The following is a 27,913-nucleotide window of genomic DNA, read 5'->3' as shown; positions in this document are numbered from 1 at the left end:
TTTTTTATTTATTTTTTTGAGTCATCTTTATGGCACTAACGATGAGCGGATGTTCATGCCACAAACACTGCCATGTAATGTTACCTGAGTTTGCATCATGGCTCTCTCAATACATCGGGAACTCCCTTTTTCCAGTTTGGTCCGGAGGCAAAGCGCTGCCACCTCAACAGCCCAGAACTTGGGCTGAGACAATAAACACTACAGGAACACAAGATAGACAAGTACATTTTGAGTAATGCAATAGCGGATTAGGGTTTGACAAATATATATCTGGACACTTGTATAAATACATATTTGTTATGCTTAACTCATTTAAATTTTTTTGTACTTTATCCTTCACTCCCAAAAACGTATTAATACGTTTTTTTAATGCAAGAGCATACAGAAGGCTTTGATACAGCTTCTGACATGAAGAGGTGGCTTAAAGCAATGGTAGTCATTACAAAAATGGCCAGCAGGTGGCAGCAGAGTATAAGAGATCAGCTAGGGTCATGTCGCAACGAGCTCTTTTCCCCAGTGTTTTCAACAGGAATGTGAATAATTATGAAATGTTAGCTATATTCTAATGCTAATTGCTGCAAAACGGAAACAGATAGATATATTTTTTCCCTGATGAAAGAAGGGACTCTAATCTTTCTTTTGGTAGGTTCTATGTTTTTATAGCAATATTCTGTGGACCTTGCAAAATTATTCTAGTAAAACTGCCGGGAGCGAAGGGGGTTACTTCAGTGAAAATGCTGGGAGTGAATTAATTGCTTCATACTAGAATGTGATTTTTTTTTTACGGCATACTACATACAGGCATTGAAAGTGGATCATTTATAAAATTTGAAAATATTTATATTTTTGTTATGTTTGAATTCAGATATTAAATGAAAATATGTCTACATCATTTTTGCTTTTACTCACTTTTGCCCAGTGCCTCATCTTATTAGGGAATAAAGGTTTGAATTGTACGCAATTTCTTAAATGATTCATGATGTTAGCTTGGATCACATGCAGTTTTGGCCATCGACTAAAAATGTGAGTCATTCAGAATTTGGAGCATAATCACACTGCAATAAGTCTGTCCTTTCAAACAACTTGGAAGAAACAACATTCATCAAGATTTATGAGGGAGATTCTCTTTTGTAGTATGACAATGTTAGTTAACCCCTAAGAGACGAGAATGTCTGAAAATGTCTGATATTCTGAGTGTGGAATCAAAACAACACAAACACAAGAAGCATACAAATCAAAACTTTTCATTTGGGCTTTTGATATTGGGACTTTCAGTTTTTAGTCAAATATGATGATCAATGAAATCTTGTAAATCTTTTTAAAAAGGCTGGGCTTTTGCAGCAGTGCAATACTAGACTTTTTTTTTAAAAATTTTTTTTATGTGATTCTACATCCATCGACCCCCCAGGACCCTCCGGATTTACTGTATTCTTTATTTATGCTGCTATTTTTGTATATATATATATATATATATATATATTATATATATATATATATATATATAATATATATATATATTATATAATATATATATATAATTATATATATTATATATAATTATATATATTATATATATTTGACAAGTTACAAGTGTAACTCGCTCCCAAAAACAAAACAAAAAATAATAAATACATAAATGACGTCCTCTACTTCGCTGAAATTCGCCTATAAAAGTGAGGGAACACTGTACTGTAACTATTCAAGTTTTTAATGTTAATGTTTTCAACAGAAGTTGAAATAAATTTACAAAAATGTCTTTTGAGTACTATTCTTTAATGACCTTTGACAGCTAAATGCACAAATGATTTTTAGTCATATTATAAACAGTCAAAAAGGTTAACGTATGCACATGAAGTTTCATTATGTTACGAGAATGAAAATGTAATGAACTTGCATCAAGGGAACTGTTGAGAATCTGGTTATGTTACACTTCCATATAATTCTGCAAACAAAATTTTTACCAATGTAGAAACAAATAAATGATTAGCATTAATTAGTTCAATGTGATTTCCTAAGAAAGAACTATAAGGTGTCAAATCATACCTGAATCAGTAATTGAAACCAGAACATCTCAACTGTGCGGCAGATGTGCTAACCAAACACTCTTTTCCGCAAAGTATGTTTTTCTCTACGCTTTTACAGTTATTTTAACGCTGGTCAAGCAGTGCACACCACACCAGAGTTGGCTTTCAAACAGACCAAAACCACCTCTTCCAAGCGGCCTCACTTCACTTGCTTTGTCCGCACCAACATTTGTTTTCCATTTCAGGTCATTTCACAGACGTGCTTAGCGTCCACAACTTTGTAACTAGGTGATGATGGATACATCGACAGTGCATCTGGAAAGTCCTTGCAGCAGTTTCCCCACATTTTCTTAAGCGACAGACTCGTCCTAAAATACAATAAACGGTCATGATCAGCGCAAAAACATGATGCACTTGAGCTCAATTTGGAGCTTCATGACAAAGAGGCTATCCTCCAAGGCATGAGGGTGAAGACAGCCGGACATGTGACAACCATCTAACCAGCCTGCAGATTCTTGGATCTACATGTAGACTGGGAAGATGCCTGCTCACAGAGCCAGCAGCATTCCTGTCACACATGGTTAGGTTACCATACAATGTAAAAAAAATAAGATGAACAGTTGGTCAAATAATCTGTTGTTTTTTTTTCACCCCAAAGGACTATTTGTATAAACATGACAATTATTTTGTGCCAAGAAAGCGCTGCACTCTTTTTCCCCCAGTGGTGTCCCTCCTTGGTCGTCTCCTATGAACGTACAATTGCCCAAAAAAATTAGGATTTCATCATCTACAGTCCATAATATAATCAAAAGGTTCGGAAGACTCTGGAGAGATTACTGCATGCAAGCGGTAAGAATGAAAACCAACGCTGAATGTAGTTGAAGTAAGTGCAAGTAAGCTCATTGAAGATGGACTAATGCGAAGAGGAAAAGCGTTCTGTGGTCTGACGAGGGACATTGGGAACTATTTGTCACATTTCTGAAATTCCCCACATCTTGATAAAATTCTCAAATAGAGACATGTTTTTCCTCTTTTGGTGAGAAATTGACAAAAACAGTTATTGTGAGAGAGAGCGCGAGAACGAAGCCAATCAAGCCAATCAGCTGGCCTGAGGCACAGATGTCACAAATACGAAAACTCTACCAACAAACAAAATGAAATATTAATATGAGAGACAATATGTTTTGTCGTGTCATAGGCAACAGAATGATTTGGCATCAAACGATTCCAGCTGGATGTGTTAACCTCCGGAGACACTGCTGTTTTTCAATTTTAATTTCCTGTCCTGACAGGCATTCTTATCAGCCTGGACAGATTCAGGATCGTCACCGAATAAGCCAAGAGCGCTATCGTATTACTTTGTTGAGATGTCTCCAGACGAAGTCTGTCTCCAAGTGAGATCTGTTGAATTAAAGAGTCGGGCTTGTCTTCCAACGTTTATCAGTTCTAGTTTACTTTTTCAATGATGGAAGTCGACTTTGGGTCCCTGACGCTCAAGTGGCGAGTGGGATAATAACTTGAAGACGTCAGGAACGCCTCATCACGCCAAGATGACCTCACAGTGACCGGAGTCTGACGACAATCAATTAATGGCTTTTGCAGCTGCTCTGAGTAAAAAATGGTTCTCTATTCACACTTGAACAGAAATTACAGTGAAACACCATTTGTTACAAGATGGCCAACCATTTGTTCTGCTTTCAAACAAAAAAATTTTCCAAAGCCAAAAAATAAAAAATTAAATCAGGATCGAACTCCTGCCATTCTACGCATAACTCCAATATGAACTGAAAGTTTCATATAAACACAATATAACCCTAGACTATAAAGGGTGTGTATTTTTCATCTCACAAAAGCAAACAGAGTCAATTATTTGACGCCAGCTGAATTGTTCTACTGTTGATAAGGTCTGTATCCTCCATAAAATATTTTTGCTTCATAAAATTGTTTGGTAAACCAAACGATCTTGCCAAGTCGCTACTATAACACATTTGAGAGAAGGGCTCAGTCTCGGAGCTCCTGTCCTGTTACCGGTTCAAGTGAAAATGAAAAGTTTTATGGAAGTCACCGGCAACTCGATGCTCTTCACTGCGAGGGCAATAAAATATTCAAGATTAAAATGCCAGGGAGAGCAATTTAGAAAGCCAGCTGTATAAACATGTACAGACGTACCATTTTCAACAGTCTGGTCTGCAGGGAGTTGTTATGAAAAAGGCTGCTTGTCACCTCTCAACCAGCAGCAGCAGCAGGAGCACAAAAGAGTGAGAGTGAATTTGGGCCGCCTTAACTCTTTAAGGACTCTTGATGATTTGTATTAACGTGGTTAAACATTCGTTACCTGCAATATCTATGAATTAACAACTATCAAAGATTAATGGACAAACAATATCATTAAAATCTTGTAAGAGTCTATATAAAATAGGGCTGGGCAATATATCGAAAAATATCAATATCGTGATATTGGCCCATGCAATAAATATTTTTTTTTTTTGCTTTTACCTGAATTTGACCAGTCAGACACAAATTTAAATATGCATCACTATCCAATTGTTGAACATCACCAAGGGTAATTACAATGAATTAACTAAAAACACATTGAGCTGGATTATTTTGCCAAATGAATTTTTTTTTTACTCTTTCATGGTGTCTTATTGTGATTTTTATTCTCCACACTTTTTTGCCGTGAAACAACTCCCACATAATACTTCCGATTTACACCGTTCAAATTTCACTTTGCCAACCCATTTTTAATTTCAGTTTTTGTTGTTGTTGGTCTTTTTTTTTTTAACAGATGCCGTCATGTTTGCTTCTAGAATTTGTTGGACGTTAATTGAATCCATTCTTCCCATGAAATGTTCCATGTGCCACTGGCAGCAATACAACCCTAGAGCATGATTGATCCATGCCCATTGTTTGACAATTGGACAGATGTTCTTTTCATGAAATTATATTCCCCTTTTTTCCTCCAAACATACCATCCCTCATTTCAGCCAAAGAGTTCCAGTTTAATTTCATCAGTCCACCGGACTTGTTTCCAAAATCCATCAGGCTTGTCTAAATATTCTTTTGCACAATTCAAATGCTGATTTTTGTAATGATTCTCCCATAAATAATTGTTTTAAGTGAATGAAATTGAATAGCTTACTGAATATAAAATGTATTTTATGAACTTTCATCCATCCATCCGTTATCTGAACCTTATTGTCCTGAAAGAGTTACATAATTTAATAATTATTTTTAAAGGAGGGATGCTACTTTTTAAATATATTTTAAAATCTCACATACCTTCACGTACCACCATTTGAGAATCCGTGGATTAAGCGATTCAAAGTGTATGGTTGTTAATGTTAATACTATGAAAAATACTTACTGATGTGAAAGCCAGAAGTTCTTCTTGTGTGAGCTTGTGCACAGGATTGTTCTTGTGAAAATCAGTGCTGTGAACGCAAAAGGCCGGGTCAAATATTGTCCAAGAAAAAACTAAGTACACAACAAATTAGGTCAGACAATCAATTTCACGCCAAAGAGACAAAAACAAAACAATAATAGTTGTGAAGTCCTTTCGTCCAAAACAGCCCAATGTGGAAACACACTGAGTATTTTCATTTTATGGTGTGCGTGTTTGTAGTCATAAAATGACATGACATCTCATCCATCTCCAAGCAATCTCACAGGCTCCTCTATTGACCTTCACTTGACTTTCTATTCAGCCGCTCCAGCAGCAGATGTCATTCTGCCGATCAGCCAAGAGGATGTATTGCATGTACAGTAGTAAAGAATAGCAGCACACAGCACAATTCTGCTTCTGAAATACTTTGGTTTCTCCAAAAAATAAGCAGTTTATTCCTCAAATCCTTCAAGATTGGAAGCTGGTTTTAAACACTATGCGTGCCACCTTCAGTAATTTTCTGCTCAGTTTTGCCTTTCAAAGGTTATTGCATGCAAATGGCTGTAATGTTCTGGATTGGTGTATGTTTAATTTTAATTTGTGATATTCCCTTGAGGAATGTTTATTGAATTATAATGCTAAACTTTGATTAAAGCTTGGGGGAAAAAAAGTTCAAAACAAAAACGAGAACATAATACCGCGAGCGTGTAAAGTTAAGGTTGAATTTCATTCATTATAATACGACTACACTGGACGCCGGCATATTCGCTGTTCAGCACCCATGGATTTGCATATTAACATTTTATCCCCCCGTTTTTTTTTAAATATATATATATTTTTAAATATTGAATGTTTATCAGCGTTTTTGAAGGATTTGGGGTGTTAATATATATTTATATAATAATATGACCCCCCCCCCCCAAAAAAAAAAAATTCAATGAATGTACAGTATACATAGATTTTAGCCAGCGCAATCCCTATCGCCGCAAATAGCAGGGGTCCACTGTAACTGAAGTTTGCATTCTACATTTGAGAGTAGAAAAAAAAGCCCTCTAATGCACACACAACATGCTGCTGGTGTTTGAAGGTTCAACTAATCTTCTAGTGTAGAAGACTTACCAGATCCCCAGGATGACTGCCTGCTCCTCCGCACTCAGTTCCGGCAGCTCGTACTGATCGGGCTCTGCTAAATTAATCTTGTCCAACACTGTGTCATCCCCAAGATTGCAATCCTACAAGTAAAAAAAGAAAAAAGAAAAGAAAAGAAAAGAAAAAATAATAATTGCACTTAAACAAAACAGAGTATGGTGGAAAAGCAAACATAAAATATTGCATTTTAATATTAAGGATCACATTAACTTTGTCCCACAGCATTAGTAGCATAACTCATATTTATCTTATTTTGCTTGATCATAGTGTTGTCAATGAGCAAATCTTACATGACATCAAAAATAATTTGTGCAAACAAATCAGTAGTTTATGCAGCATCGGTGACTAAAACCAATAGTATGGCAGCAGCTAAAATTATTTTAATAATTGATTAAACTGTCAATTAAAATAATCAATTGGATTTTTTATTTATTTTTTAATCCTTTCATTTAAAAACAGGACATTATTTCAAATTGGCAGAGCAGAAAATACACTAATGTAAATTATTTTTTTATTCAGTTAGGGGTTAGGTTCATAAGATCAGTCAAGAATTTTGGCAAAAATGTTTATTAGTGATGTACGATACCACCTTTTGATTTCATGGTGGACTACAGAAATCTGAGAATATTCACTGTTGAGGAGCTGAAATTCAGGAGGATTTGGACAATTTTAAGTTTAATAAGGGGTTGGTCATCTTAGAATTGTTGCACCTCTGTTAAATAGCAAACTTGCCTACCCTGAGTACAATATTAAAAAGTTGGCCTTGCATTTTGTCTCTTTCTTGTATTTGGCCCCACATTTGAACACTGTGCTACAGAAAACTGCATCAAAATGGTAGAAACATTTCTACGAAGGGTAAAAAATCTCCAAGACGTGACAAAAATGCATGATAATGCAAATCGCAGAATGGCATTCTGCGTTAAAACCCCCCCCCCCCCCCCCAAAAAAAAACCAGCACAATTAACAACATATAAAAATACATTTGTTGCAACACCACAATGCAAAATCCTTCTTTCTAGATTGTCTTTTTTTTCTTTTTCTTAAAGACGCTGTTTATACAAAGTCCTCCACTAGGGGTGTTTGTGTCTGTCTGTCCATATGCAGTCATTTCTGTTGCACAAGTTACTTCGGTTAATGGTTTTCACAGAGTTAGTCGACAAGGTCCTATTTTTTTTCTTTTTTACCATGCTGTTAATGTCTGAGTGTTTCAGGAGGGGGGCCATTCAGATCTTTGAAGTCACGCTTGAGGTAGAGATCAGGAAAGTCATCAGTGGGGGGGGGGGGGGGGGTAATTTGAGCTCCTCCCTCAGTGTACTGCAGAATGACGCTAAGCTCTGCTGCAGATTTTTTTTTTTCCCCTCCAAAGTTCCAGACACCAATCAAAGAGCTGAACAGATCATATTCCCAACAACAGAGTGCCCACCTTTTGGTCATCACTGAGCACTGGCCCTGCTGAATCCACTACTTTATGGGGAAAAAAAGTGAAAAATAAAAGAAAAAGAGGTTTTGATACCATTTACATTTTTTACAGCTAAAAGTGGACACAAGTAGGGATGTACAGTACATATGTGCAAAATATTTCCAAGGAGGTCCTTTTCTGCTTGAGTGCGAGTACGCACAAAGCAAGGTTGATAAAGGCCTGTTTAGATAAGAGGCTGATCCGCTTCACAATAGCTGAGCTATTGTGAAGCGGGACCTCTTGGCAAACTTATTTTCTTTAGTTGCTGTCGATATATTATTCAGGGTTCTAAATAAATTTTGTCCAAATGTCTATATAAAATGTGTAAAGAAGCAAAGTAACACATTCTAAGACATCTGATCCTTACAGAGTCTTAAAATTAGGCAAATACAACCTCAGTTCAACAATAAAATGTCATTAGATCTTTAAGTAAGTGGTCCTATATGCCCCCCAAACCAGTAGTGCTGATGAGAAATTGTGGGCCACTCAATCATTTTCGTTGCCCATCCCTGCAATAGAAGTACGTTATCTCATACCTTGGGCAGTAGGGTGCGTAGTGTTGGTGAGGGACTCGCAATAGATTGATCTTGATCCTGCTTTCTTCTGACATCAAGGATGAGCTGAGCCAAGTACTTTTGCTGGAAATAGGTACGTTTCCCCATGGCACCTTAATTGACCAAAAATAAACATGTTGCTATCAATAAATGTACATAAATCAAACAGGAAGAATGTACTTATTTTTGGTTTTATATCAGATTAAATGATCAATGTACAAATTAATCCACAGATTAATCAATTATTAAAATAATCAGTTTCAGCCCTAGTTGTGGTGAAAAGAGGAAACGGAAAACAAGAAAATATTTATAAACCTAAATCATACCGGTCATGTTGATATCAAGCATTGCGAGCTCCTGAGCTTTCTTGATGTGTTCCTTGGCAGCCTGGTATTCGTAGTAGGTCAGGCTACAGTACACACACTCCAAGTGGAACTGAATTGCCAGGTTTCTCTGCTCGGAGAACAGAGACTCGCATTTCAGCACTGTGGGGCAGGAAATGGAAAGATGTCTTCATTACAACCAAAAACTCTGCCAGTACATTTTTTCCACCCCTGATAAGTCAGTAAACATTTCGATCATACTTTTTACTACTATCCATGTAATTTAGAAGTGTTAAATACAATTTAAAGCTAGCCATCCATTCATTTTCTACACAGCTTGACCGGAAGATAAATTCAGGTAACTGGAGGTGTGGTACGTCCTGGACTGGTCGGCTGCTAATTGCTGGGCAAACACAATCGTTCATACTCAAATTCATGTCTTGACAATATTGAGTCTTGAGCAAGGTTCGGAGATGTGGGAGGAAATTGCAGTACCCCAATGCAATTTATTATACTCATGACCGTCCAGGGGTAGGAAATTAATTTTGCAAAGGGCCACATTAGAAACTGGAATGCTCGCCAAAGTCAAGCCTACCTTATTTTTTTCCATTCAAAACACCAGGAAGTATGTATGCATGGTGAATTCTTCACAGTATTCTATTTTTTTTTTTTTATCCTGTTTTCGTGGGTTTTATGAGATGGCTTCAATGTTTACATGGGAAATAACAGACGTGATTGGGAGGAAGGCCTAACCCCCCCCCCCCCAATTAATTAGCCAATTAAATACATTTCCTAAGGATACACGTACTATGTACAATGTAATTAGCTTAGCATTAATTTAAACAACTTGAACTTTTGAGCAGCACACAGCGCTTCTCAATCTATTCTTCAACCTAATGACTGTAATATAACATTATGAAATGAAGACCTTTTTCCATGCTCAGGAGGGACAAGTTGAGGAGCTGCTGAGAACACGCCTCCAAAATTTGCTGGTGGAGATTGATGTAGCGTAGAGTCCACCAGGAGAGAAGCTGAAAAGATTTTAAAAAAATAATTAAAAAAATAATTAAGAATGCATAATATATTATTTATTTCTGTGTATTATAGTTGAAATACTTTTTTTGGTGACAATGGAATGGAAACGAATTCTGACCAAATAACTTTATCTGTGGTTTCCATTTCATAAAAAAAAATCCTTGCAAATCCAAGGAACATATTTTACATTAATTAATATTAAGAAGGTAAAAGAATTAGCATTGGTTCATTGAGAACATGACAATCAATATTGATCTAGCATTGTGACATTTGTTATTTCAATAGAACACATGATAACAGCGGCTGATTTTCTCTCACTGAATACTTAATTACTGATGAGAAATCCAATCTAAATACCACATAGAATGCAGTAAGGGTAAACTGTGACTCCGCCCTAGTTATTGTAATTCGCATTATTATAGTCACGCTGTCAAGAACTGTCTACATCTTTTTTTTTTTTTATACAGCGTTGCAGAAACTATGCCCGGAGAACAAAAAGTATAAAAAGAGGCCACCAGAATGCAAACAAAACAAAAAATATCTGACTCTTAAGGGTTTTGAGAAAAAACTGAACATAACCAAACAAACCTGGCTCTGAATTATTTTCCCATTAGCTGAATAACGAAACAATGTACTTTTACTATGAATTATAGAGTCGCCCATTGTTTCCTCCAAGAGAAGAGAGTGCAAGATAAAAATGTAAAAAAAGCTTTGTAATGTGTCATTGAGGTCATGATTATTGCAAATGTAAACTGGATCCAGCATTTTTCCTGTTTCACCTAATCAATATCCTGACACACACTTGCCAAGAATCTTCACACACTCACTCTCACAATGTCAGCATTTTCATGGATGTTTTGTCTTTTGGCCTGGCAGAGATTCCTTTTCTGATAGTCAAGGTGTGAGGTGCTGGCAGAGAGAAGTAACAAATCTTGAGCTTTGTATGGACAATGAATGAGAGTGTGCGTGTATGCACGTGTGCGTCGGGGGCTTAGTGGTTGTGTTACGCATTTAAAGCAAGCCTGGGTCTTGGCACCAGCAGTATTAATTAATTCCCTAAACGTCCATTAGTATTTAAAGAGCAAATTAACATTGAATCGCCTCTGACAGAAAATCACTGTTGCACTTGTGTGCACATCGGTGCTGCTGATGTCAGATCAGGGGAGCATGACAATTATTTTGTGCCCTGTGACTTCAAGTTGATTTGCGCTCACGTATTAATAATGACTTATGGCTTGCTGAGCGCGGAGAAATGGTGCCATTTGCAATTGAAAAAGGTTTTGGTATTAACGGATATGTACGATTAAATGGATGACAGAAAGTGCCATCCAAGTACTTCCTCCAAAATGAGAGGCATGCCAATTAACGAGCAACTGTGCTACTTTAAATCCACTTCGAGAAAGACAATGTCATTAGCTGTTAGCCTGCTGGATGTTCTTGTGGAGAGCATGAGCTACTTCTCACATACATATATGAACATTGGCTCGTCTTATCTCCACTATTTGTGGTCCCAGTGTGGTCAAAAAGTAAGATAATGACCCTCAGTTAATTTTTTTTTGATGTAACAAAATAATACACACACACTGGTTAACACAGTTGCTCCCAAAAACGTATAAATATGTTCAATTTTAAATACTACCATTCTCCCAAAGACATATTTATATCAGGGATGTGATTTGACCAAAGTGAAATTATCTGAAAATTTAGCCGGGGATCCAGGGTCCGTGTTTTTAAGTACTTTCAATGCACTCACATGACAAAGAAATAGACAAAACAACAGCATAAATTTTCAATGTATATTGAACTATCCCATATAAAATGGCAGTTTTAGTCAACTCAAAATCAGTCACATTCAAAAACATTGGACTGCCTTTGCTTTTAAAAACTATCACTGAGAATATCATCATATCTAACTAATGTGATTACTAAGTTAACACATAAATAATGTTGAAGAGTTCAAATTTCATGAACAAATAATTGTATCATGACCAAATGAAAAGTAACTCATATTAGAGCATACCACAAATGTATTTGTTATAGCAGAAGATGTTATCTGTTGGAGTCATGTGCATACACAATGAACTACAAAAAATAAAAAAATAAATAAATAAAATAAATCAGATTTTTTTTTTGGGGCGGAGATAAAAAAAAAAGCGGAATTCCGCGAATTAGCGGAAAAATCACATCCCTGTTATATGTTTTTTAATACTAGAGCATACAGAAGGCTTTGATGCAGCCATTTAACTGAAGAGAATGCTTGAAGAAATGGTAGTTATTACAGAAATGGCCAGCAGGTGGAAGCAGAGTATAAGAGATCAACCAGGGCCATGTTCCAACAAGCCAGTGTTTTCAACAGGTTTGTGAATAAGGATGAAACTGAGCTATATTCTAATGCTAATTTCTGCAAAACGGAAACAGATAGAAATATTCTGTGGGCCTTGCAAAATCAGTAAACATCTAGTAAAACAGCCGGGAGTGAAGAGGGTTGCATCAGTGAAAATGGCTGGGAGTAAATGAGTTGATTGCTTAATAAGAGCTTTTCACAACGGTGTTTGTTTACCTGAAGGCCTTCCATCTTGGAAGAGCATTTGGTGAGGATAACCCTTGCCAACAGGAGGAGGAAAGGGTTAGCCACCAGGCTATACACGGACTCGCCATCAAGGAGCAGGCAAGAATGGATAGCTTCTACCATGGAATGAGGCTGCAGAACAAATTGCAATCAAAATGATGCCGTTAAAGCGGAAGTCAACCCAAAAGTTCTCTTTGCAATAATATGCTGCATGCAGCCCCACCAGTCAAAACACGATATTCATATTAAAATTGTGTTTGTGGAATATGAGCGAAGCAGTAAAATCCACCCGTTTTTATCAATTTCAGGGGGCGGCCATTTTGACATTGGCTGTGGACTGAAAATTACATCACAGTTGCTTAGGGCTCAGGTAACACCTCACCTATCTTCTGAAGCTCAGCCCTTCATTATGCAGCTTCCACTTCCAATGGGCTCTTTGCATAAATCTGCCACTTCTTGAACTTGACACTACTCCTTCATTTCCTGTCTTTCATGATTGGACAAACTGATTAATCCAGGTGTGTCTGGCCATCGTCATCGTGGTTACTGAGTTCAGGCACACCTGGATTAATCAGTTTGTCCAATCATGAAAGACAGGAAACGTAGGAGTTGTGCTGAGTTCAGGAAGTAGTGGATTTGTCCAAAGAGCCCACAGGTGTTGGATTTTCATTTGTCCAATCAGATTTCAGCTTCTTTGAGTTGCCATGTCCATCTAATCTGCCCGTGGCTTTCAGAATCAGTGATGCTGGCCGACCTAACTTAAACTATATTAGCACTGTGACTGTTTTTGCAATGCATTGTAAATGTACCATGAATGAGAAATGGAAAATTCACCAAAGGCTTTGTTAAGATAGCAAACAGCTGAGGGCAGAAGACGGAAAGTTGTAATGGGATGTTTAACTTATACCTGAGGCGAGAGCAATGCCGAAGGCAGAAGGTCAGAGAGATGAATGGAGAGCGACGGACCGGTCCAGTTGCTTTGAACAAACATGTGGAGGCAAGAGACTGCCAGGACCATCACTACCAGTTCTCTGAAGCTGCAAGACAAGACAGTCTTAGCAGAATTTAGAGTTCAGGGTGAGCTGAACCTCAAAAAGACGTTATGACCACAGCCCCTTTGAGCTGCCATTTCCACTTTACGGACAATTAATGTGCTTTAAAAATTGGGAACAAGCGACATGCTTGGCTGCCTTTCCATTTTCTTCCTTTCTACATTTACGGAGGGTGATGGAGGAGAGGAAACAGAACCAATCATTACGAGCGAAGAGGAGGAGCAATATGTGTCACATTCATTCTATTCATGAGCCGTTTTCGAGCTAGCGTGAGGAAGAGAGATGTTAAGATGTCCTTATTAAGAATGAATAATTTAGGACTAAAGGAATAGAGACGCTTAATAGGAGCGAACAAACACTCCTGAGAACAGCTTGGAGTTACTACTTCCACCTCTACACCCACATCATTAGGTCATTATGGAGATTTTCATTAGGCAACATATACAGTCGAACCTTTGCCACTATGCCACTATTTGGGGCTCAAAACGTTATCTCGTTTATATCCATGTTAATTGCAATGACAAATCAATATTGAATTGAATTCAGTGAAAATGCCTGGGAGTGAATGAGTTAAGTAGTTAACAAAAACAGGGGCGCTTACTTTATATTTTATCTCTTTGACTGCCAAAAACGTTAAATAACGTTTAGTAAAATCCTATGGAGGAGTGCCAAAGACGTTAAAAGACGTTTGTTTCAAAACAGAGGTGAAACTAACCATTTTCTATTGTTGATTACTGAAAAATGGAATAAGGTAGAAACAAACTTTTTTTTTCTGATGAAAGATGAGAGTCCAGTCTTTCATTTGGTAGTATGTGTGTTTCCATAGTCCAAACACATAATTTTCTGTGGACCTTGAAAGATCAGTCAAAATGCTTAAATCGGCTGGCACCCACGGCATCCCTTTTCTGAAAACGTCTGGCAGTCAAAGAGTTATTCATTAAGGGCACAGTTGCGTTGTAGTGTGTATTTTCAGGCAGCATGTAAAGGAAGAAGTGATGCGTGTGTGTTATATTACCTGTTGGTTTGATTCCCATCTGTGTCATCAGTCAGGTACAACAGGATGCGTCTCTCGAGATAGGCCTCGATGCTCTCGCCCTCGTGACAGCTGCCGTCACCAGTAAGCAGCGCTGCCACCTGAGGGCTCTTCAAAACTGCCTCAAAGTCCCCATTCATCAAGGACTCCAACAAAGAGCCCGTCTCTAGAAGAAAATTTTTTAACAATGACTTTGAATTCAGAGGATTCGAGGTTCTGAAATCACCATTACCTCATTCACACGTGCAAGTATGTACAAAAATTGGAGCAGTCAACCCACATTTTATTCATTATAATTACTGCTGTCAGTTTAGCACATTGATTAGATTTATTAATTACGCTGCAAATTAATGCGGTACGAAAATTAACACAATGCTAGAAGTCCCAAAGCAAAGCCAAAGTAGCTTAAACATGCCATTCTGACTAATATTGCAATTGTGGAATATGAATTAAGCAACAAAATCCATCCGTTTTTTTTTTTATCCATCTCAGGGTGCAGCCATTTTGTCACTTGCTCTCAAATGAAAATGGCATCATAGGTGCCCAGGGCTCAGGTAACGACCAATAGCGGCTCAACTTGTGAATGTCACTCAGAAAACACGCGAGCCATGATTGGGCTTTATCTAAGCCCCGGAGCAACAGTGATGTCATTTTTAGTCGACAGCAAGTGGCAAAATGGCCGCCCCCTGAGATGGATAAAAACGGCAGGATTTTGCTGCATAACTCATATTCCCAAAAAATCGTTGACTAGTGGTGATACATAGAACTTGTTATTGTAAGGAATTTTGCGGGAAAAAAACAACCTCTTTCATCTACTGACATCTTCACACACAGGGAAACTTTATGAATGAATGTGCAATAGCGATTCTGACACCTCGTATTGATACATGTATTATTTTTAATAAAGAGGTCCACAACGATATATTCCCGTAGTGATTTTTTTTAAGCACACCCCTAGAGACAAATGGTTATAATGTGAGCTGCAGTTTGACAGAGTAATGTCAGAAATTGTTAAAAAATGTATTTCTCCTTAATATACAAATGAAGTACAATCAGTTTCAAATTGGTTGAGCGTTTTAAAAAGGGAATGTAAAAACACGTTTATAATATAAATTATGGGTAATAATTATACTGTTAAATGACATGAAAAATCAATATAACAATCAACCATTGATTGAATTGTGTGAAAATAACAGGTGGCTAGTTAACAAGAAACTAGCTTGTAGCTAGCATTTTAAATTGTTAAAAAATGTATTTCCCCTTAATAAATATACAAATGAAGTACAATCAGTTTCAAATTGGTTGAGCGTTTTAAAAAGGGAATGTAAAAACACGTTTATAATATAAATTATGGGTAATAATTCTACTGTTAAATGACATGAAAAATCAATATAACAATCAACCATTGATTGAATTGTGTGAAAATAACAGGTGGCTAGTTAACAAGAAACTAGCTTGTAGCTAGCATTTTAAATTGTTAAAAAATGTATTTCCCCTTAATAAATATACAAATGAAGTACAATCAGTTTCAAATTGGTTGAGCGTTTTAAAAAGGGAATGTAAAAACACGTTTATAATATAAATTATGGGTAATAATTATACTGTTAAATGACATGAAAAATCAATATAACAATCAACCATTGATTGAATTGTGTGAAAATAACAGGTGGCTAGTTAACAAGAAACTAGCTTGTAGCTAGCATGTTTATGTAAGGTTTTTGAGCCAAATGGTTCAAATTTCAAAGTGTATGGCAAGCTTAACATTTTGAGGCATACTGTAGTGTATACCATACTTATTTATAGCAGTTATGTATCACATACAGTATATACTGTATTAACATAAACACATTCGTCAACATTGAATAAAATACGCATGCGAGGTCTGCTGTCTAAATAATCTTCTTGTACTAAACCTGATTGTGATCTATTCAAATGTACCGATTAAATGCGTACGGTGCTGTTGAGGGTTCAAGGTGAGATGTGCATTTCATCCCAACTCGAATGTGTAACTTTCTATCTGAACCTGCTGCTTGATTAATCGTTCATGTCCTGCTCTCTGGCTCAGGATCTCCCAATAAATCACCCGGTACAACCTGTAAACAATTTAACCATCAGGACTATTCATCACACGTGGGTGGTACGAGGGACCACCATGCAATTTGCATAAGATATTACGATTTGGATTCCCTGTGGCTCTGAACATTTACCGGGCCAAGTCGCCAATTTTATAAGAAGCATTTCATGGCACACCACCAAACAAAAATGTCAAATGAATCCTGAAATAACAATGATCTCATATCAATTTACTCAAATATCAATTTACTCATTTTGAAATATGAGGCTGTTTAATTGAACACAAAGCTGATATATTCTCAGGAAGCCATGACTTAATCTGCTGTATGAATGGCCACATGTGGATACAAATGTTAATTGTACCTTTTGTCATTGAATGGAAGAATGTTGTTCTGTCTTCCACTATATGTTGTTGGCAAAAATAGAGGATCAAATATATATTTTTTGTCATTAGCATTTAATATTTTTGGACAAATGAAGTGAAACTTGATAATTTCCTGCAGCACTACCAATGAGGTCTCAAAGCATCCTGGTTGGCTACTGCGAGTGTTCACTACTTTTCAGAGTGCATTGTGGGTAATTTTGAGTGCCCTACATTTACGCCCCCCGGACATTCGGATTTCGCACACCCCTACAAAATGGAGTGACCCCTCGGTTGGGCACTAAATATGAAGTAAGGTGGACATTCGGAAACACGTAAATCGTTGCATTTTGCGACTTCCGGTGTCGTTCATAGCGACTGTAACAATGGTGCAGGCGAAAAATAAAAGCCGCTGTATCATACTGGGATGCTCTTCCTGCATTTTAAACTTTATTCAAGCAGCATTTCCTTTCGTTTCAATTGTTCAAGTTCACTTGGCTTTTTATGCTAGCTTCCACTAGCTTCTTTTATTTCAACTCCCTTCTTGAATACTCTCTTCCAGTCACTGAAAACTAGTGATGGCAAAATGAAGCTTCATGAAGCATTTGCGATACTTTTTGACTCCTCTAGATGGTGGTCTTGGTTTAAAAATAAAGGCAAGTGCAATTAAAAATTGATTACATTTGCATTGCATCTTTGAATCATGAGTGCCATCTTGAGGAGTGAAAAAGTATCGCAAGTGCTTCATGAAGCTTCATTTTCCCATCACTACTGAAAACCCCCAGGTCCCTTTAGGCTACACTGCCATCTATGGGTTAGCACACATCACTACAGTGACCATTCATAAAAGTTTTCTGACCTTCGGCAACATAGACACACATGAAGCGTTTTAGACGCTGCTCATTTTCAATAAGTTTCCCGTGGAAAAATGCGTACCCTTCATTCTTTTTTTTCGTGATGGCGTTTTCTTGTACAATGCTAGTTTACATCGGCAAAGGTGATTTTTGGCAAATGCTTGTGATAGTGTATAATATAGTCTGCGATCCATCTAGATTCTAGCGCTTAATATAAGGACTGGAAGTTGACATACCCAACGATGACGTATCTTCTGTTTTTTTTGTGTGAGAAAGGTCCATAAAGAAGTAAAACCAACGTCTGCTGTTAACATACTTGAAAAACATTACAGTGAGATGAGGATTTCACGATGCTATGCGCACGTCCTCATGGGAAATGTGGTCTGCATTCAAGGCAAAACGAAAATCACTACCACTTTTCTCCATATGGTGTCACCATAATTAACAAAAACTGAATGTTGCTAAGTCTATCCACTCATGCATGTAAACGGGTTCAGGAACCAGAATTTTAAATGTAGTGACAAAAGTGTTTTCTTTCTTTAACAAAAGGGTTAACATTTTTTTCCTTTGCTGTGTGCACAGAGAAAAGAACCACTTGAGGAATTTCATCCATTGTGGTCTGCTTTGCTAAATATTACACAGGGTGCAAAGAAACCTCAAGGCCTTTTTTTCCCCTTCTGTTTACACTTCATGCAGTCCAAATCTGGATCGAGTCTAACTTCACCGTCAAAACACAACAGTCTTTCAGTGGTTGATGGATTTACAGTTAGTCTTGGTCAGATGAAAATCGGAATACTGCATAGATTCATTAAGTCAACGAGCATATTGATCAACCCACACGGGCTGAACAGCGTAAGAATTTAGCAGGCTGACAAAGAAAGAGAGAAGCAACTCAATGGATGAACAGTTTGGCATTTCCGATTTTACGGACCAAACCGGTAACTAAATCATGATCAATTTGTTTGTACATTTTTCTGCACTGTCCTGTTTTTGAAGAATGGGATGAAAAAAAGAAAGAAAAGAAAGGTAGGTGTGCAATTGTCAGTTGGCGACTGGAATTGATTTGCGAACGGTACAGTTCCATCTCGTTCGGCCATGTCACCTGGTGTCCAGATGGCTTTAAGTTATGTCGTTAGCAGACGTAGATAAAATAATGATACATTACCTTTAGTATAGAATTCATTATTTTTAACCAAGGAATTAGATCATTAATGAGCTGCAGGAATGATTGATTTTAAGTATTTTTCTCAATTAAGGAACTAGTGGCTCATCATGTCAATCTTGCGACTAAATGTGTTAATTTGATATCATACATACTTTTTTTTTCCTCCATCTGTAAAGGTCAAAACCCTTGGCGTTAATAAGGACCTGCGGCAACCGGTGTAGTAAACGAGTAGGGGAGAGTTTTATTTCTCTGTAGATGGAATGAAACCCTGGGGCTGCTATGATAGCACTATCAAAAAGCTGAGAGAGGATGAGGCGAGGGAGGCGCTTTTGGCTTTATGAGGGAGAAAATGAAAGCCTGAGGAATGGCCAAGTGTTTAATAACATTTCAGCTACTCTCCATGTCTGCTGATGAAATGGCAGCAATTATGGAAAACAAGGCCGAGGTCCTCAAATTACTCTATAATTCATAACGATTCAGAGGGTGCGCTGCATTTAATAAGCAATGGGGAGCAGAATTTGCAGCTGAATTACCTGTGAGAGGCAAAAGAGATCCAAAACGAACAATGAAAGAAATCTCAGTAGACGCGTCAATCTATGAGCCTTCATTAAGAAGCCAACTTGTGCAGTCAATGTCTGGCGGTTTCTATCCATCAGTTAATACGTGGGCTGGGTAGCCTTGGTTTCATTTCATCCAGAGTATACCGTGCTGAGATCATATTCGGGATCTTTTGGAGGCTTGACCTGACTGACCAAATTCCAGCTCAGGGAGAAAATAAATAGTGGTTGATATTCAAACACCAGTCAAAGTAAAGACAGAATAATGAGTTATTACAATCTTTCCAATTGGTCATATTTTGACATTTCTTCACTTGCCATTCAGCTTCAAATCAATTCCAGATGATGTTTTTTTGGCTCGCAATACAGAGTGTAACTCGAGAAAGACGGATGACATTTTTCCAGAAGTCGTTCCCTCGCAGGGTTTTGACAATCCTGCTGGACAATCTTGTTAACAAGTCAGACCGAAATGTGAAAATGGGGTTAGAATTAAGGGAAAACAACTATCAAATTATTTCAATGTGACCATTCATTTTTTACCACAGCAATTGTCATCGTGTGGTACTCCTGGAACACAGGCGCCCTCTAGTGGTATGTAAAAGAATCCCTGAATTGTCATTCCTTGCATTGACATTTAATCTTTAAAAATAGTTATTATTCACATATTAGCCATTTTATTAGATTGGCAGTATACTTTTTTTTTTTTATTGTACAGTAAAGATTTTAGGATGGTGATAGTTTTGACACTGCTACAAATTATTTCTAGTATGGATAATGAAATAAGAATCCAAATGGTGTCAGTGATAAATGTTGTTTTGGGAGACAACTAGGGTTGCACGGATCCAAATTTTCTGGCTGATCACCAATCCCCGATCTTTAACTCTTTGACTGCCAGACGTTTTCAGAAAAGGGATGCCGTGGGTGCCAGCCGATTTAAGCATTTTTGACTGATCTTTCAAGGTCCACAGAAAATTATGTGTTTGGACTATGGAAACACACATACTACCAAATGAAAGATTGGACTCTCATCTTTCATCAGAAAAAAAAAGTTTGTTTCTACCTTATTTCATTTTTCAGTAATCAACAATAGAAAATGGTTAGTTTCACCTCTGTTTTAAAAAAACAAACGTATTTTAACGTCTTTGGCACTCCTCCATAGGATTTTACAAAACGTTATTTAACGTTTTTGGCAGTCAAAGAGTTAAAGCTAATGAACGTAGAATATTCCATTTCGAATCGCTGCTGCCACCTGCTGTCGAAAAATGAAACTGCACATACCGTTCTTCACATACACACCACGCTCACTACGTCACATTCGCAGACAGGGCGCGGGAAATTCTAACCCGAATCCAGTCTGAAAACTATTGGCCAGAGGCTTGCAAGCTAATTAGAAGGCATTTCAGTCATAAATGTTCAAATAAGAAGCTTATTGTAAAGTTATTTTGGGGGGAAAAAAAGTTCCATATTGCAGCTTTAAAGTAGAAGTCACCTTTAAACATTTCTTGACAACAATAATTTATGTGATCTCACTCATCTAAACATGGTATTCTGATTAATATTACATTTGTGGAATATGAGTAATGAAGCAAAATCCAGCCGTGCTTATCAATCTCAGGGGGGCGGCCATTTTGTTACTTTCTGTCGACTGAAGATGGCATCACAGCTCACCTGTTTTCTGAAGCTGCGCTGTGATTGGTTGTTACCTGAGACCTGAGCAACCATGATGTCATCTTCAGTCGACAGCAAGTGGCAAAATGGCCGCTCCCTAAGATCAATAAAAATGGCTCGATAACTCATATTCTTCTAACGTATTATTAACCAGAATGCCATGTTTAGACTTGAGGCTGCATAGAACATATTGTCAAAAAATAAATAAATTGGCGTGACTTCCCCTTTAAAGCTATGAAGAGGACAGTACAAGGTCAACATGCATCTTTGAAAATGGGTTGGTGCTTAGAGCGTCAAACCTTGAAAACAACAGTCACTTGAGTTGAAGGATTTTTCGCAATTCCTTAATACAAGAATAAAGATGCTGTCATGTTTGGACGACAGCACTGTTTACCCATTGACGTGTTTCTTGGAATAACTACAGTCAGGAACAATCTCACTTTCTAAATGCCAAAAATGTTAGACATCTCCTGGAGGGACGCAAAAGGATTGCCAGCTGAAATGCTGCCAGCATAGCAAACAGAAATAAAAATCAGTTTGAAGATCAGCACCTCAAAGCTGGAGGTTGCTTGTGTTCTTCTTGTAATGACAGGACTGTAAGGAAAATAAAGGCTTGCTGATAAATTGGAATCTGCAATCAATACTGTAGTGAAGTGAGCTTATGATCTGCATGTCTACATATTAAAACATGTAATTAAAGTTGTGTTCCTTAGCTGCTACATTTGTCATTATCCAATAATAACCATGAATGCACAAGGGTTGTGTGTTTATTAAGCAGTTGGGGGAAATGGAGTCCACTAAATGACTGTAAACAGAAGAGGTATGATTGATTCAGTCTTGACAAGTTTTTTTTTTTTTTTTTTTTACAAAATAGGGCCTCAGTTGAGGTGGCAAAAGTATGAGTAAAAAGAATTGTAAGAGTTCAATCACTGTTAACTCAACCTTACTTAAGTAAAAAAAAAAAAAAAAAAAAAAAGTACAAACACTGAAATGTACTTGAGTAGAACAGTAAAAAATAAAAAATAAAGTGTGTTATTTCAGATTAGACAACAAAAATTATAACACCACGTTATGGCCCTGGCCTTATTTGGTGTAAGTGTGTAGTGTTTTGTTCACACAAATTAGTAAAAAGTTAATTGAGAGACAATATCATCATTACTTCAGTACAAGCAAGAATATCAAAAATCTGCCAGAAATTGACACTCAGCACTAGGATGGCCTATATATGCCACAAGATGGCAGCTAGGCTTTTTTTTATTTTTATAAATATAAAGGCTCTGGTCGAAAAAAATGAAGCTCCTCCCTTCATTTAACATAGTTCATTGGCACCAAGATGCCACAAGATGGTGCCAAATCAATACTTTTAGGTTAAACAAGCCTGAGCAAATACAATTCACCCCAAAAATCGACGAATACTAATCAACCTTTTTTGTAACGTATTTTTTGATGGCGTGTGGTGATATTTATCGTAAGCAAACATTTATAGCCCTGGCTCCATAAAGATTATAATAAAATATTTAAGTTCAAAGAACCTGAAAGGGGAGAGCGGCGTTCTCTACCTGCAGCCAAACCCCAAACAGAATTTCCCTAAAACTTCGCCGTGGGTTTAGCGCACTGGAATAGCAGTAGAATGAAGGAATATTAGAGAAACATAAAGTTAGCTTGTCCAAACCGCGGACAGCACAGTTACACACTGTAAATGGCAAGTTCACATGCATTTTTTATGAATTGCTATCAAGTATATTTCCATTAGCTAAGTGCTGATAAGCGCTGTTAAAACAGTGAATTATTGAACGGAGTCTGGCACGACATGGTTCGCGACTTGCCGGGGTGCCTGCAAACACAATCCTTTCTCATCAACCACGAAAGTAAGAGAAGAATGTATTTGTTCGTTTTCGGCAGCTGTGCTTGCAAAATACGAGGATGATTGTTTACCGTCAGAGAGTAGTTACTCGTCTGCCAACCTTTTCATTTGATGACTCCAATCCCTCACGAAAGGGTTCATGTTTGCGTGTCGTAATGGTGCAAAAGTGTGATAGTCTCTCACCTGTGATGCTGTAGACGTCCTGTTTCCATGCAGTCTCCTCGCCGGGTGTTAGAAAGCCTCGGAGGATGGAGATCTCCACGTCGAGCGACATTTTGACAGCCGCAACTTCCTGCTCTGTTCTTGCTGGCTCTTTTTGCTTCGGCCGCGTTTTACATGCACCCCTAAACCATGTAGTTTATCCGTCCAAATTATCTTACAGAAATAGTATGTTCACATTTACCCATGTGGAGCATGAGCCGTCAGTGGGCAGCCATGACAGCTGCGCGTTGCATTATGGGTACGTGCTCCAGTCAGCCAGTGTACTGTACTCGGCATGTCAACGACACTTAAACCCCGCTATATCGCGGCTCTTCCTTCGCAGATTTATATGTTGTGATTTTTTCCCCCTTGTACAACACGTTTTTTTCCTTTTAAAAGCATGAAACAAGGTACAGTACTGTGTACGATTGATGGATGTGAGCAGGTTGGTGTCAGCAGAGTGGAAATTGACGTTGCAGGGATTCAGGTAGGTAGGGTCAGCGGGAGCAGTTTGTACTGGGTGTGGTGATGGATTCTGCTGGGGTCTGGTAGAGCAAGGGACAATGTTATTTAAGTAACGAAATAACTCAATAATAACTAAAAAACAACAACAACAATTTCCGTTAACAAAATACAATAACAACGAATGTATATATATTTTAAACTAACTGAAACTACTTTTACCATTTACAAAATTAACTACAATTATAGTGAAAATGTCCTCAGTTTTCGTCTTTGGTAATTAATTTAATACGTGAGTCTTTGGGGTTGATTTTAAATGTGATTTAAGTACTGTATATTTATTTCTATATTAACCGGAATAAGGACGTCTGAAAGTGTGTCGCACTGCAGTGGCAGCCAATAGAAAAGCACCTTTAGGTGACGTCACTCCTATCTGACAATTTTGCGTGTTTGGGTGTATTCAAAACCAACAACAACCAAAAGCTGCTTGCAGCTCTAGTATTATATTTTATTTTTTACTTCGTCTTGACTTTTTAAATTTTTTGTTAGTTTTACTTTATCTCTAGAGCAGGTTTGATTTTATTTTTTCAAAAAAAGATTTGTTGGACTTTATTTTTCATTAGTATTAGTTTCCGTTTTTTTTGTTTGTTTTTTTAATACATGGAGTATGTCGGGTGCAAGATAAAAAATAAAACACAATGTCACAATACTTAGGGCCTATTGTGTAATAAAAGTAATGTAAACTACAACCCCCCCCCCCCCCCCCCCCCCACGGTTCACTTCCGAATTTTGTACGGATGAACAGTAATACTGAAATAAAGTATGAAATTAATTAGCAAAGACGAAAACAAAGGACATTTTCACTAGAAATATATATAAATAATAATAATAGAGATGTTTGATGTAAAGCAGAACAGTGGCTAGAACACGGGCTGACAAGACAAGGTGAAACCAATAATCAAGAAATGCTACATCTAACTTCTTTTATATCTTTTACGTGTTGCCTCTGGCATTCATTCAGAATTCATGTCGTATTAAAGTTCAGCTTCACAGGAAGCTAATCAATATTCCCAGGATGGAGCTGCCTGCACGTTACCACACTTCTCTCAGCTCCAATGATCGTTCACCAGTTGCCAATCCAAGTCTTGTAACTGTACAATTTGCAGGTGGACTTTTTTCGGATATTTTTGTCTTCTTCATGATCCATCTACCGAGTGATCCCTACCAGTGTGGATCACGTGAAGCGGAACAATGACTGCCTGAAAAGACATTGAATCCATCCCTCTTGCTAGATTGCTATCTATCTTTCTTGCTATCTATCAACAACCCTTTAGGGTTTGTAGCCTATTAAAAACCAACACTATGCATTCTACACCTTAAGTCACTGCGTCTGGACAGAACTCTCTTGGAATACTAAAGCAGCAAAGGGGGTTTTGACATTTCACTGTGACTTAGAGGTGACCACTTACACACACATGCCCACCATTCCTTGTACATCCATTGTCTGCAGGACCCTCTAGTTTGGGCAGGCATGGTCAAATAGAAAACGTCATAGTCAGGAATCTGTGTAGCCTGTCTCTGGTAATGAAACCCATTGTTCATACAATCATATTAATGACATAGTTTAGAAATTGGACTCATTTTTTACATCACATAAAAAATGGAATTTGTTCATGTAATATTGTGTGTGTGTGTGTGTGTGTGTGTGTGTGTGTGTGTGTAATACGAGAGTGGTCTGAAAAGTTCATAACCTGTTTTTTTCTCAGAATATTAACCCCTGAAAAAAATATATATACGTGGCCCTAATGCACCGTGGTAGAAATGATATAATACATAATAGATAAGTGATGGTGTTAAATTTCTTTCCCGTCTCCTCCTGTGACGCACAATTCCCTGAATTCTTCATCTTCAGAAATACACCAAAGTACTGCAAATGGAAAACGGACAACAACAAAAAAGCATTGGCACAATCGATGCATACTTTCAAGCATCATTTAATGTCCTAGCAAAAGGATTAAGCGGCTGTTCTAGGGAGTGATTAAAATAGAAAGTGCATCTTTTTGTTCACTGGAGTTCCAACATAATAAAAAAAAGATCCAAGCAGTTTTATATATGTCAGACGGCGCAAAACCTATAATCATCATTGTGTAGAAACAGCAAAAGAAACTCAGTAAAAGGTACACTGTGTACTGGAGTATTTGGTGGTATGGTGTCACTCAAAGGCACATCACAGCTTTGTTTCTCACGGGGATTGTTGCACACGCACAGAAGACACACATACAACATGCACAAGCCTTCAAATGACACGTAGACGTGACACGCAGTCTCAAGATCCAGAATGTTTATCCAGCGTCCGCAAGAGGGACAACGTAACATTTAAGGATGTCAGCTTTTATTGAAGTGGATATGATCCCAGAGATATTAAATGAAGCGACGCGTGGCCAAAAGGGGATTTTGCCTTTTTTTTTTTCCCTCTCCCCTGTAGTGTTTTCCTTATTTCTTTCCTCTTCTGTGCTGCAATTATTTTCAATATTGTCCTTTAAAAGCGACCACTATATCATCAATAGCATCTGTTGTCAAAACAGTCCAAAAGATCGGGGGGAAAAAACAAGAAATTAAAATTTAGTAAACATTCATCTCTAAAGGTAGTTTCCCTTATATAATTTTCCTCTGCCATTATGTATTTATAAACAAGTTTAATAACATACCAATCAGTGGTTATTTCACAACTGGGGAAAAGAAAGCACAAAATGTTTACACGCTTTTCAAGGTAAATAAAAGTCTTTGTTGACTGTTTTCATGACGGGCATAGCATAGTTCAGAGTTCGTCTCATGGCGTTGTGGTTCCTCGCATCCCCACGCGTTCCACTATTTTACTATTAGATCTTTACATACAAATATGGACAAACTGGCGGCTTGTGCTCCAAAGCCTCGAGTCTTTTTTTTTTCTCTCTCGGAGTAACCATCCGCTCAGACGTGCCGTGCCGGGAAAGGAAAGACTCATAGCTGGCCTTCGCCGCCGGCTTCGTCCTGACTGCCGCCGGGCTTCTCGGAATCCTGAGCAGGCAGCTCTCGGAGGATGAGGGCGGCGCTCTTCTCGGAGAACTCGTCGCCGTCCGCTTCCAGACCGTCGGGGCAGTGCAACTTCAGTAGTTCCTCTCGGAGCTGAGCTGTGTGTCGCTGCGTCCAAAAAACACACAAACACGTTGAGCTTGTCTCACGGTGTTGACTGTACCGAATCCATTTCAATGCAGACACGAAGGAAGGAGAGCAGACTTCAGTTCTACTACTACACCTCAGCAAGTTGCTGAAATATTAAGTCATTTTTCGTAGTGCATTAACAACATGAGTATTGTTGTATTATCCGTCTACGTTGCTCCACTGTTTTGTGTTGAAATAACTTCCTGCTCAACTCATTCAATGGCAGCCATTTGCACTCATCACAACCCAAGAGTGACAGCGATTTTAGAGCTCAAATACCTACCACTCCTTAGGCACTTGCAATTGAAAAGGCTAGCAGATTAGATATCTATATCAACCTCTCCCAATGGTAAATAAAAACAACAACATATAAAGCAAAATAATACGACCTTGGCACAAATTTTGATTGTAATGGATAAAGTAACCCATTTCAACCCGCCGGTCACAATTTTGACGGACAAGAATAATTAAATTTACAAGGCTCTAAAAATGTTACTGGGTAATTTTACAAAATATTTTCCTTATATATTGTCCTAATACATTGTTTGGATGAAATGTTTGCATTTGCACATGTTTGGAATAAATTGTCACATGACCAGAGCTGTTTACTTCCTGGTTGCACCTTGAGAAGAAAGATAGCTTTCTTAACTCGTCCCAACATACACAAAACATACATTTCACCTATGTGTCCAAATTTTTTATTATTATTATTAATTACTTACGTTGAAAGGGCTATTAATGACTCCTGTTTTAGATTTTTATAAGCCTGGGAAAAAATTGGGATTAAATGGTTTTCAGTTCGTTCTTGGCAATGAATAAATCAAAACTGCACGATCGATGCTAAACATTAGCATGTCAATGGGAGTTTTCATTACATGTTAACAGTAAGCTAGTAGTGGACGATCTTTAAAGGGGATTTCTTAA

At 37.7% G+C, this 27,913-nt stretch overlaps 2 protein-coding genes across 4 annotated transcripts in view; both read right to left on the bottom strand.

Moving 5' to 3' along the window:
• Positions 1-23,916, bottom strand: part of ttc27 (tetratricopeptide repeat domain 27) — a 33,506-nt gene extending 9,590 nt beyond the window's left edge. Inside the window, exons 1-10 of the mRNA XM_077582953.1 lie at positions 23,309-23,916; positions 14,566-14,749; positions 13,406-13,535; positions 12,490-12,630; positions 9,823-9,925; positions 8,898-9,056; positions 8,554-8,684; positions 6,529-6,641; positions 5,392-5,458; positions 85-198 (exon numbers count right to left, since the gene is read on the bottom strand). Of these exons, the coding sequence (XP_077439079.1) occupies positions 85-198; positions 5,392-5,458; positions 6,529-6,641; positions 8,554-8,684; positions 8,898-9,056; positions 9,823-9,925; positions 12,490-12,630; positions 13,406-13,535; positions 14,566-14,749; positions 23,309-23,399 (1,233 nt within the window). The 5' untranslated portion in view covers positions 23,400-23,916. The remainder of the gene's footprint in view (positions 1-84; positions 199-5,391; positions 5,459-6,528; positions 6,642-8,553; positions 8,685-8,897; positions 9,057-9,822; positions 9,926-12,489; positions 12,631-13,405; positions 13,536-14,565; positions 14,750-23,308) is intronic.
• A 1,850-nt stretch (positions 23,917-25,766) lies between these two features.
• Positions 25,767-27,913, bottom strand: part of birc6 (baculoviral IAP repeat containing 6) — a 66,169-nt gene continuing 64,022 nt past the window's right edge. For all 3 annotated transcript variants that reach the window (XM_077582928.1, XM_077582930.1, XM_077582929.1), the window contains exon 73: positions 25,767-26,968. In XM_077582928.1, the coding sequence (XP_077439054.1) occupies positions 26,789-26,968 (180 nt within the window). In that variant the 3' untranslated portion in view covers positions 25,767-26,788. The remainder of the gene's footprint in view (positions 26,969-27,913) is intronic.

Source organism: Vanacampus margaritifer, chromosome 12 (genome assembly GCF_051991255.1).
Source record: "Vanacampus margaritifer isolate UIUO_Vmar chromosome 12, RoL_Vmar_1.0, whole genome shotgun sequence".
Taxonomy (NCBI): domain Eukaryota; kingdom Metazoa; phylum Chordata; class Actinopteri; order Syngnathiformes; family Syngnathidae; genus Vanacampus; species Vanacampus margaritifer.
The sequence above is the reverse complement of the archived record's forward strand: the minus strand, read 5'-3'. Positions and strand labels throughout refer to the sequence as shown.